The following is a 13471-nucleotide window of genomic DNA, read 5'->3' on the forward strand; positions in this document are numbered from 1 at the left end:
CATCAAAAAGGTGATAACATAAATTTTTTATTATGAGGAATCTCTTTGAAATCATACCTTTTTCACATTTTCATTCCCTGGAAAGATTTGGAGAATTTGGAAAATGTGCTCAAAAAACCTGCAATCCTGAGACCAAAATACTGTAGTTATCTCAACTAATTACTTGACATTCTTACGAGACTATGCCAAAGAAAAGGAATGAACAAAGAGCCAATTTTCACCTTTTTATTATTATTTTGCTGCAGTGAACTGCTTTCTCTAAATTGTGGGAATATTAATGGGAAAATAGGTCATGCTGCCCGACATACCTTGATAATGCGATGTAAAATGCATGATTTGTCAATCAAATTGCTCTGCTTTTGGCAAAAAGTGTCTGGCAAAAAATAATGATGTTACTTGGCCCACATTTTCGCACCTGCAGACTCGCGTTGAGAGCCATCCCGTAGGCAAAGCCAGGCTGCATATTCTTCATGAGTGAAAGGTTCCTGATTGAAGATGTGCACACAACAGTAAAACAAACAAAAAGGAAATTAAGTGAAACAATAGACTGAGACTGATTTTTTTTTTTTAAGTCAGGAGAATAAAGAGAGGAAGACTGAGGGAAAGGTTGATGGACTGTATCGAGGATGCCGCATGTCAGGTCGACGAGTACAGCAACGGACAGGTATACCTTAAGGAGGACCATGAGACAGTCCATCCCCTCCCTCAACCCATGAGGATATGAGAGAAGAAGTAACTTTGGACTCACAAACGCAGGAAAAAAAACAAAAATAATAGACAATAGCATGAGGAGAATAAGAAGAATAAAAAAAAAACATTCAGGATCAAAGAGCCACAAAATTTTGGGAAGAACAGATAGAAGTAAAGAGATAAATAATAGAACAAAATTAAAAGGATGAGATAAGAGCAGTAAGGAAAATGCATGAGGAAATATAGTAAAATAGTACAACAATAAATATCAAGTTCAAAACAAGAACATCATCACACCATTTTAAAGCCTTTTTCCCTGAACAGGGGTCAGCTTTTTGCGGGCTCCAATCATGGTACCCTTTCTTGTGGCAATGTTTTTACGGCCGGATGCTCGTCCTGACGCCAACCCTTTAGTCGCCTTCGACCCTGCAGGGATAATTACCAGTGTACTGGTGCTCAGTTCGCCGACCTCGGAAGGATGACAGGCTGAGTCAACCCCCTTGATGTTAATTCAGTTTCCAGCGGGGCTCAAACTCAGACCCTGAGGATCCCAAGGCACCACCCTAACCACTAAGCCAACACCAGGCTGATAAGTTCAATACAAGAACAATGAAGGAAAAGGTAAAGAAGGGGTTAAAAAAAAGAAGACGAGGAATGAAGGAAAAGGTAAAGAAGGAGTTAAAAAAAAGAAGACGAGGTTTTAATATTCTAAGAAAGGGAAGGACAAAACAGTGATAAACTAGAGGAGGAGCACTCGGTAGAGTGCAAAACCTCCGCCGCCAATACTGCTAGGTCACTCAAGTGAACCTGATATCCTATTCATTCAATTTGACGTCAACAGTGCTCACAGAGTTTTAGTTTGCAACTTTCCCTTTTACTTTTAACTTTTACATACTCAATTCATTCGTCATAACTAGATTCCTTGAGACAGAAATTGATTTTGCGTGGGTATATCCAACTGAAGTTCCAAAATCAGCCGCAATTATAATTTTGGTATGTTGTTTTGTTGGAAATCACTTATAACATGTAGAAATGCAAAAAAAAAAAAAATCTAAATTTTGTTGAAAGTTGCAAAATTTTGTTTTTTTTTCTATAACAATTTTTTTTTTTGGGGGGGGGTTGGAAATCACTTAAAACATGTAGAAATACAAAAACAAAAATTCAAATTTTTTTTTTTTTTTCAAAATGGTCACATAGCGGCCATATTGGACTTTGGACCAAGTCCAAAATCTAATTGCATGAACCTTGGACCATACCTAATCCCCCCACCAAGTTTCGTCGAAATCCGTCGAGGAGTTTTTCCATAATACTGTTCACAAACAAACAAACAAACAAACAAACAAACAAACAAACAAACAGACAAGGGTGAAAACAGTAACCTCCGTCAATCTTCGATGGCGGAGGTTAATGAGAAAAGAAGCAAAAAATTTATCGAAACATTGGAATCTCCCGCGATGAAGCTTAATATGCAGGGCCAGATTTAGACATGTGGTGGCCCCTGGGCAACCTTCAGTTATGGAGGCCCACCCTACCTTAGAATATTAAAAAGGTGACAAGACATATTTACAGTCATCCATAAAGTATATTTTTCAAGAACAAAGAATCTGAACTTCTATATAAAATAGAGAATGAGATAAGATGAATATCTTATATCTGTTCTACTAACTACCAACTACCATTCAGGCACTCACAAATACATTTTTCCATATAATTTTTTTTCATGAAAGATGTGGAGGCCCCCCCCGCCCCCCCGCCCCCCCCAACAACTGCCCAGCTTGCCCATGCCTAAATCCGGCCATGTTAGTATGGGCCTATCACATTGCCATCACAGACAGGTCGGTGGTCTCTCTGTCTTATACTACCTCCTTTCCAGTATTGCACCCTCTGAAAGATGGGCGGTGAGATTGAAAAGACAAAATAAATGACGAGAAAACAAAAGGAAAGACCATGAAAAATAAATAGGCATTTATAAAGCAATTTAAAAAAGGAAAACAGGGGAAAAAAAGCCAAAAAAAGAATATCTCTCCCGAAAGATGACATGTCCTTGAGATGCCAATCCGTGGCGACCCCTTCAATCCCCCACCGTAGCTGACCACTGATGGAGGTGCATGCATTCAATGTTCATGGCTAGACAATCTGCTGTGACTTGTCATGGTCGACTCGCATCTCCAAGCTAGTCCTTAGAGAAGGGTGTGAACCTCACTTGCTCTTAATGGGGTGCAAGGTGTTCCTCCGCAGTAAAATATGAACATATGAATAATAGGTTCTGCTAACTGCAATTGCAAACAAACTAAAGCTGACGTCTCATGCATTAGCCCTTCGATGGAGCAAGAGTGTTCATGCATGAAACATCAGCCTCACTTTTACTTCCACAGTGGTAACATATCTTTGTTAACCACTAGTTTATAAAATGTATTATTCAAACTGTCCACCAATGTAGGCTAACACTAGCCTTGATAAAGTTGAGTATTTCTATATCGGGTATTGCCATATTCAATGGGCTGGTGCTGCTGTACCTCATCGTGCACCCCCAGAAACAGTGAAAAGTAAAGGTTCCTTGTGTCGCTCAGCAGAAGGCTGGAGAGCAAGAACGGAGGCTCAAAAGTTGGCTTGAATGCTGCACCAGAGGAGAATTGGTTGGCACTTTAATTTAAATATTTTTCATTCTTGGAGTGCTCTTTCCTACTGCCGACTGCATTATGGCCTTGAGATGCCGATCCATTTAAAATCTATAGTCTTGCCCTCTCTTCCCTTTCAACCCTCCATCTCTTCCCTGCCCTTCAAGGTCTCACACTTGACTAGCATCCGATCATTGTTATTCCTCCCAAATGAAGTTTCACTGTTCACCATTTTTGTCATTTTTTCACACATATGGAATCACATTTTTGAATTGATTAATTGCTCTTCCCTTCAGCCTACCCATCATATTTTACATACTTGTTGACCTTTCCCCTCTGTTCCTCTGTTGCTAAGCTCTTCCATGAGTCTGTATATATATATATATATATATATATATATATATATATATATATATATATATATATATATATATATATATATATATATATATATATATATATATATATATATATATATATATATAGGACCACGTGTCGGGAGGCTCACCTGTATCAGGAGCAACAGTCACTCGAATCCCCTGCAGACCCCCTTTAGTTTCATCAAAATTGTGTGCTTGGTTCAAGCAATAATAACTGAAGTATTTACGGACTGACTGACTCACTCCCTGACTCACTCACCTATGGACACTGCTCAATCGCATAAGCTCACCTGACTAATGTCCAGGTGAGCTTATAAAAACAAAACAAAAAGAGAATGTAAACATAGGAGAAAACAAATAAAGCAGAGAATATGAATGAATATATCGGAGCATAAAAAAGAGCAAAAGTCAACAATGTGATGAAGATAGAGAAAAAGTTAAAAAAAATGAAAGGGAGGAATAAAGATGAAAACTGGAGCGGCCACTCGGTAGAACACATACCTCCGCCAGGCTGGACAGTTTACATTTTGTATCCCACTGATAGGCTGGATCTGAATCCAGATCTGAACCAAAATCTAATCGTTTTTGCCCCCATCTCTCAATGGTGAATCACGAACAAAATTAAAAAATTCTAATTATCCTAATCTTCAATTGAACGGATCTGATCCGGAATCGGATCTTCACCAAAATTGAAACAACTTGTCCTTGTGTCACTCCCAACATGTGTACCAAGTTTCATCCGAATCCGTCCCCAAGTTTTTGAGATTTTTGTGTTTTTATTCGTTTTTCACCCAATCGCTCAACCGTGAAGAACCACTGAAAAAATTCTCGTATATGCATCCTGATCTTCATCAAGATCGAATCATTTCTTCCTTGTCACGCATCCAACCTGTCCACCGAGTTTTGTCCGAATCCGGCCACAACTCTTTGAGATATCCTGTTTTCAGACAGACAGACCGACAAACAAAGAGACAGGGGTGAAAACAGAACCTCCATCCACCTTCGGTGGCAAGTGAAAAGAAAAAAAAGAGGAATGAGATGAAGAGGTGAACACAAAGATAACAGAATGGGATTGAATGAAACAACGAGGACAAAACAAGTACATATTTTCAAAGAATGAAATAATAAATGCTTTTATTCAAATATACCTGTGAGATATAATATATATATATATATATATATATATATATATATATATATATATATATATATATATATATATATATATATATATATATACATATACATATACACGACCAGTCAGAAGTTTTAGAACACGTACATTTTTCCAATTTTTACTGAAATTTAATCAGTTTAATGTTTCAATGTACTCTGAAATTACAGTATCGAACAAATAAACAATTGCAGATAAAAAAAGAAATCAAGGAATCGTTTTATTGAGCAAAATTTAATTTAAATTTTAGACTCATCAAAGTAGCCACCTTTTGCAGATATAGCAGCCGAACATACTCGTGGCATTCTTTCGACAATGGAAATCAAATATTGTTCGGAAAGTTCTTCCCAACACTGTTGCAGAAGTTCCCACAAATGTGTTGCACTTGTAGGTTACTTTGCTTTAACTTTTCTGTCCAGTTCATCCCAAACCAGCTCGATGGGGTTTAAGTCTGGAGACTGTGCTGGCCATTCCATGATTTGAAGCCTACCGTCTTGTTATTTTCTTCTAAGGTAGTTCTGACAAAGCCTGGAGGTATGTTTGGGTCGTTATCTTGCTGTAGGATGAACCACTGACTAACTTGGTGAAGACCAGAGGGTATTGCATGGTGCTACAAAATGCTGTGGTGGCCCTTTTGGTTCAGGGTGCCAGTCACTCTGTGCAAGTCGCTGACTCTTGATAAGGCAAAAGAGCCCCAGATCATGACGGTTCCTCCTCCATGTTTGACAGTTGGTGTCACGCACTGAGGAACCATCCTTTCGTCCACTCGATGGCGTACAAAAACCCTGCGTGATGAACTGAAGATTTCAAATTTTGATTCATCCACCCATAAGACCTTCCAGTTTTCAGTAGTCCACTGGCGGTGCTTCATGGCCCAGGCAAGCCTCTTTTTCTTATTTTGCCATCTTAACAATGGCTTTCTTACTGCCACTCGACCTGTCAAACCTGCAGCTCGAAGTCTTCTCTTCACAGTTGAAACTGAGACTTCCTTACTGCGACCAGTGTTAAACTGTGCTTGAAGCTGCTGTCCTGTGAGCTGCCTATCACGCAAGCTGTTGACTCTCAGAAACTTGTCTTCTGATTGTGCTGTGGCTTTGGGTCTGCCAGACCTCTTCCTGTCAGAGTTTCCTCCAGTTTCCAAGTGCCTTTTGATGGTGTGGGAAACTGTACTCACAGACACCTTCGCTCTCTTTGCAATTTCTCCAAGGGAATGACCTTCACTTTTAATGTTTACTAGATGACCCATGAACTCGTTGGGTTCCCGTTGTGAGAGTGGTTGATGAAAAAAATCATTTCAAGATAAAACAAGATAGCTCCAGCAAACTATACCGCTGAGGTTGTTTGCATTGATCAAATACTTCAAAAGAGTACTTGACTGAATTGGGAATTGATTTTTTAAATATTTTTTTTCTTTGCCCGATTTGAACAAAACTTGATACTGCACACTGCAGGCGAATGGTGAGTAAGGTGGCCCTAAAATTTTTGCGCTATCGTGTTCCGTTTTCGCTGTGTTTCGGGAACATACATACATATATACATACATACATACATACAAGATGAGAGTTTTAGTAATACATAGATAATGTTCTATCTTTATTCCTTTGTTAATTGTCTTTTTCTCGCCATTATGACAGGAATACACTACTTACTGCAGTGAAATATTGTCCAAATAATGCTTCAGAGGGTGTAGCAACACAGTCTGTTCCAACACTGCATTTTTCGACAGAGGGTTTGTAACTAATCAACAAAAGTTGCGACATCTGTAGGAATTGTTTGCATCAACTTTCAAGGTTTAATTTACTTCAATTGCTGCAAAACAGCTGCAGTTGCTAACCCATTACTTGTTCCCTGAAAAGGGCCTTTTTAACAACAGTGAAATTTATATTATTTTTCCGTTTGTGGGAACCTAAACTTTTTTTTATTAACCTCTGGCAATTTACCACTTAGCTTTGTACCATTTCAGGTTATTTACTGGACTTGAACTGCTTAAATTTCAGTAAAAACCAAAAAGATGGGGGTGTTCTAAAACTTGAGACCGGTAGTGTATATTTATAAATAAATAAATTTATCCTCAACCTCCACTCATGGGATAGAACCGAATCAAGTGATTTAAACACATCTTCAAATGTAAAGCCTGAAAAATCGAATGAGATTGTGAGTCGGAATCATTTTACACACAAGGCACACCATCCGAGTGATCCTTTCACGTGCCACAGACTCCCGTGGCTTTATGGGATCCAAAGTCTTGATAAGTCACAAATTGGAGTCGTGAGTCTCAGTGGCAGGAAAAAAAAATCATACCCTGTCATCCGCTGTGGCTTTCTCTTCTGGAACTCCTGCTCGTCCACCGTCCACACTGCACCCTTGACGTTCTCAACTCGAATGAAACACTTGTGCAGGCTTAAGTTGTGCCGCACTGCATTCTGTTATGGATACAATAAGCAACATCTGAAGAAATACTTTCTTACACCACCCATTATCATCAGCTTACCACACTATGGTTCATTAACTTAATTGCCGGTGGCAAAGCATGTTAATAGTAGGGGTGAACACATCTCGTCCTGCAGAAACAATAGTCGGAGCATATTCAATTCATCATCTGCTCTGCTTTTTAATTACAATTGATTAGCTTTCTTTAAAAAAAAAATTCTTGTTGAGAAGATCCATATTCAAAAGTGAAGGTACCACCAATGAGCACGGCTGCCCAGCAGGCAAGGCTCGGTTCTGATGTTTTGACCACCGAGTGTCATGGTCTTTATCCAAGTTTGGGCATGCAGCAGGCTGCATGTTAGGTACCGTCCAAAAGGGAAGGGGGTCATGTGACTGCAAAATGCAGATGGTGAGACGACGTCAGTCTCATTGCGAAAGGATGTTGGGGTCTCGCCATTTGCATATTGCAGACACTTGATTCCTCAATCTCCCTTTTGAGGATACTCAACATCGGACACAACGACGCCTACACGGTCTCGAATGAAGAGCATTCAGAGGGTCTGTGTCTGCTGTGCAGCTATACTTGTTGGTGGTGCCTTCAGTTATAAACATTTACCTTTATCCTTATTGGTGGTGGAAGCACATACAGAAATATAAAACGGTTCAAAACCATATTTAACGCACTTCCTCCTTATCATACCCTTTAACTTCATCTATAATTAAATGATTCTGAATGCTCTATGAAACTAAAAGGCAAACAATGCGGTCACAGCATGGATGCACTCATCAGACTCAGCATGACAGATTACCTTCCAGGTGGCGGTGTTGTGTCGGAAGAACGCAAAGCGCCTTGTGAACCAGTTGTAGATTTCATTGAGCGTGAGCTGCCTGTCTCCCGTTTCCAGAATGGCCTACAAAACGAAGAATTACAGTTCAACTTGCAAGAATAACAGGACATGTGTTGTACTGGGTAACAGACGTGTTGGGACAAAGTGGTCAGGAGGGGCGAATGCGAGGCCAAAACGTGTTGCAGTCGGAATGGGAAGCTTTTAAACGGGCCTTTTGCGGAAGCAGCGGGTGGCGGAAATAAAGACTTGCTTATTTGTTTGGCAGAACTTAACAAAATGGCCACCATGGCCTGCAGCCTGACAGTTTTGCAGGCCACACACTGTGTGATCAGTGACTGGACTGTGCATGTAACAGCCTGGCCCAGCTAGACTTGTTTGTTTTGTGCTGGAATCACACTTTTAACCACTTGTATAAGGAAGTACAGAGCAAAAGTGTCAGATGGCAATGGGTTCTTCTTCTTGGTTCTCTATTGAGCTGCCCACAGCTCTTTTAACAATATTTTTTGTGAAAGAGGTAAGGGAAGGGTGTGTGGGAGAGAGAGAGATAGAGATAGAGATAGAGAAGTGCCCCGAATAAAACTGAAGCCAATAACAATATGTAAAGAAACAGAAATGTCGACAGGGTTTTATCTAGAGAGTGAAAATAAAAATTCATTTGTAAAAGGAACAAAAAAATTTTGAAAACTGGTAATTGCATCCAGACCAGACCGTCATGAACTTGAAATCAAATTTTCGGGTTTGACTTGCGGTCCAATTTCGATTCACAAAGTTCGACTATTTGTTTGAAATTTCATGTCTTGAGGTCTGACAACACAGAGGGGTTCTGATTTGTCATGCTTATGCCATGACATCACAATGATGTAAGATGTTAATTTAGTGGGTGTGAACAATGCAAATTGGATGCATTGCAATCAGGGAGCAGTCTGTGTCATAAAATAATGTCCTCACTAAATCTTATGTTTGAACAATGCACTAATTAATTGGACGTAAGGGCAAATGAACCTGTAAGTATCACGGTGAACAGATGGCTGATTAGTTTGAACTAAAGCAGCCGTTCCATTTCCTACGCTGCTTGGGAATAGCATTACGTATTGTGTGATGTGTCCCGCTAAACAAAATGAACAAAACCAACCAAAAGATAACAATGATCGACAGAGGGTAGAGAGCCAAGCTGACATGTCCACACAGTTTGACATTATGGCTTGTGATGTGTGTTTCACAATATTAGTCATCTGTGATGAGTCTTAATGTGGGACCATCAATCGTTATAATTATTATCTTGGTTTTGTCTTATCTCGGTGTACTGGGGTGGAAGTTATTTATTTTTCTACAGGGTCAAAGACTCTACAACATATATGTGTGTGTATATATATATATATATATATATATATATATATATATATATATATATATATATATATATATATATATGAATGTATATATATATATATATATATATATATGAATGTATATATATATATATATATATATATATATATATATATATATATATATATATATATATATATATATATATATATATATGAATGTATATATACATATATATATATATATATATATATATATATATATATATATATATATATATATATATATATATATATATATATGTTACATGTTTGTATTTGAAATATGCAGGACAAGGTGTGCACTTTGGCAATCCTTACAAGGACATTGGAAAACAATGAACAAAGCAGCACAGCTTAAGGAATTTGGATCTGGGATCAGAGCACCATGAGCAATGTGCTGAGATGTGAACGTGAAACCGGCCAACCTGGACTACTTGATTCTGATCAAATTTGTGATATATATACTGCTTCCCCTTGCTCACCTCTCGAATGAGAGATGCATATGTGAATGGCGGTCGGACATCTGCATTCTCGTAGAATTCCTGGTTCTGTGTGAGGTCTGCTGTGAGAGATGTGAAAGCAAACTCTGCAGAATTCATCACATCAGAAAGAAGCACACACATTGCCCAAATTGTCATTCTGAAAGAGTGTGAATGTGGTATTGCATCCTTGAGTCTCAACTATGCTTTTTAAAGCCTTAAAGGAAATCACAATATATTTTGCAGCGAATAGAGTTATGTACAACAGCAGTCTGTCCAAGTGGCACCCTTCCATTGATACTACTTGAATAATTTATGCAACATTATTTTATATCACAACACTGTGTATGTACTGAATGTATGTATGTATGTATGTATGTACATATATATATATATATATATATATATATATATATATATATATATATATATATATATATATATATATATATATATATATATATGTTTGATTGTGTATATATATATATATATATATATATATATATATATATATATATGTTTGATTATATATATATATATATATATATATATATATATATATATATATATATATATGTATATATATATATATATATATATATATATATATATATATATATATATGTATATATATATATATATATATATATGTATATATATATATATATATATATATATATATATATATATATATGTACATACATACATTCAGTATATATATATATATATATATATATATATGTACTGTATATATATATATATATATATATATATATATATATATATATATATATATATATATATATATATATATATATATATATATACATATATATATATATATATATACATATATATATATATATATACATATATATATATATGTATATGTATATATATATATATATATGTATATGTGTATATATATATATATATATGTATATATATATATATATATATATATATATATATATATATATATATATATATATATATATATATATATATATGTATATATACTACCGGTGTATATTATAAATACACTACCAGTCAAAAGTTTAAGAACACCCCCATTTTTCCAGTTTTTACTGAAATTTAAGCAGTTCAAGTCCAGTGAATAACCTGAAATGGTACAAAGCTAAGCGGTAAACTGCCAGAGGTGAAAAAAAAGTGAAGGTTCCAAAAACTGAAAAATAATGTAAATTTCAGAATTGTTAAAAAAGGCCCTTTTCAGGGAACAAGTAATGGGTTGGCAACTGCAGCTGTTCTGCAGCAATGGAAGTAAATTAAGCCTTGAAAGTTGATGCAAACAATTCCTGCAGGTGTCCCAACTTTTGTTGATTCGTTTAAAACCCTCTGTCTGTATAAATGCAGTGTTGGAACAGACTGTGTTGCTACACCCTCTGAAGCATTGTTTGGACAATATTGCACTGCAGGAAGTAGGATATTGCTATCATAATGGCGAGAAAAATACAATTAACAGAGGAAGACAGACAGACATGATAACCCTTAAAGTGTCGGTCTTTCCTTAAGGGAAATTGAAAAGAAGCCAAGGTGTCAGTGAGTACAGTTTCCTACACCATCAAAAGGCACTTGGAAACTGGAGGGAACTCTGACAGGAAGAGGTCTGGCAAACCTAAAGCCACAACACAATCAGAAGACAAGTTTCTGAGAATCAACAGCTTGGTTGATAGGCGGCTATCTCTGACAGGAAGAGGAATACCAATACCACCCAAAGCCACAACACAATCAGAAGACAAGTTTCTGAGAGTCAACAGCCTTGGTGATAGGCGGCTCACAGAACAGCAGCTTCAAGCACAGCTTAACACTGGTAGAAGTAAGGAAGCCTCAGTTTCAATTGTGAAGCGAAGACTTCGAGCTGCAGGTTTGACAGCTCGAGTGGCAGTAAGAAAGCCATTGCTAAGATGGCAAAATAAGAAAAAGCGGCTTTCCTGGGCCATGAAGCACTGCCAGTGGACAACTGAAAACTGGAAGGAGGTCTAATGGACCGATGAATCAAAATTTGAAATCTTCGTTTCATCACGCAGGGTTTTTGTACGCCCACGAGTAGGCGAAAGGATGGTTCCTCAGTATGTGACACCAACTGCTAAGCATGGAGGAGGAAGTGTCATGATCTGGGGCTCTTTTACTGGATCCAGAGTCGGTGAATTGCACAAAGTGACTGGCACCCTGAACCAAAAGGGCAACCACAGCATTCTGCAGAGCCTTGCAATACCCTCGGGTCTATGCCTAGTTGGTCACGGGTTCAACTGACAGCAAGATAACGATCCAAAACATACCTCCAGGCTATGTCAGAACTACCTGAGAAGAAAAGAACAAGGCGGTAGGCTTCAAATCATGGAATGGCCAGCACAGTCTCCAGCCTTAAACCTCATCAAGTTGGTTTGGGATGAACTGGACAGAAGGGTGAAAGCAAAGCAACCGACAAGTGGAACACATTTGTGGGAACTTCTGCAACAGTGTTAGGAAGAACTTTCCAAACAATATTTGATTTCCATTGTTGAAAGAATGCCACGAGAATGTTCGGCTGTTGTATATGCAAAAAGTGGCTACTTTGAAGAGTCAAAAATTTAGATTAAATTTTGTTCAACAAAACGATTCCATTTCTTTTTTTTTATCTGCAATTGTTTATTTGTTCTATGCATAAATTTCAGAGTACATTGAAACATTAAACTGCTTAAATTTCAGTAAAAACTGGAAAAATGGAGGTGTTCTAAAACTTTCGACCGGTCGTGTACTGTATGTATGTATGTATGTATGTATGTATGTATGTATGTATGTATATATATATATATATATATATATATATATATATATATATATATATATATATATTTATGTATATATAGACATACACTGATGAGCAAAAACCAACAGTGGTCAGAGGAGGGACAAACCACAATCCGGCAACAGGGTGTTGGGCGCCCAAGGCTCGTTGATGCACGAGGGCAACGAAGGCTATTTCGTCTGGGCCGAACCGACAGAAGGTCTACTGTGGCAAAAGTCACAGAAAATTATAATGGTGGTCACGGGAGGAATGTGTCACAATCCACAGTGCATCGCACCCTGCTGAATATGGGGCTGCGTAGTTGCAGACCGGTCAGAGTGCCCATAATGACCCTTGTCCATCATCGAAAGCACCTACAATGGGCACGCGAACATCGGAACTGGACCTTGGAGTCGTGGAAGAAGGTCACCTGGTCTGATGAGTCCCGTTTTCTTTTATATCACGTAGATGGCTGTGTGCGTGTGCGTCGTTTACCTGGGGAAGTGATGCCATCAGGATGCTCTGTGGGAAGACAACAAGCTGGTGGAGGGAGTGTGATGCTCTGGGCAATGTTCTGCTGGGAAACCTTGTGGATGTCGATTTTACATGTGTCACCTACCTAAACATCGTTGTCGACCAGGTAAACCCCTTCATGGCAATGGTATTCCCTGATGGCAGTGGCCTCTTTCAGCAG

General features: G+C 37.8%; 1 protein-coding gene across 5 annotated transcripts in view; it reads right to left on the reverse strand.

Annotated features, from left to right (window-relative positions):
- LOC147008843 (forkhead box protein P4-like) overlaps nt 1-13471 on the reverse strand; it is a 247315-nt gene that overhangs the window by 23116 nt on the left and 210728 nt on the right. For 4 of the 5 annotated variants that reach the window (XM_085864592.1, XM_085864591.1, XM_085864589.1 and 1 more), the window contains exons 12-15: nt 9993-10072; nt 8102-8203; nt 7164-7285; nt 416-485 (exon numbers count right to left, since the gene is read on the reverse strand). In XM_085864592.1, the coding sequence (XP_085720718.1) occupies nt 416-485; nt 7164-7285; nt 8102-8203; nt 9993-10072 (374 nt within the window). The remainder of the gene's footprint in view (nt 1-415; nt 486-7163; nt 7286-8101; nt 8204-9992; nt 10073-13471) is intronic. The other variant, XM_085864588.1, reaches the window with a different exon arrangement.

The sequence above is a fragment of the Eptatretus burgeri genome, chromosome 18 (genome assembly GCF_056783735.1).
Source record: "Eptatretus burgeri isolate ZD-2024b chromosome 18, Ebu_testis_v1, whole genome shotgun sequence".
Classification (NCBI taxonomy): domain Eukaryota; kingdom Metazoa; phylum Chordata; class Myxini; order Myxiniformes; family Myxinidae; genus Eptatretus; species Eptatretus burgeri.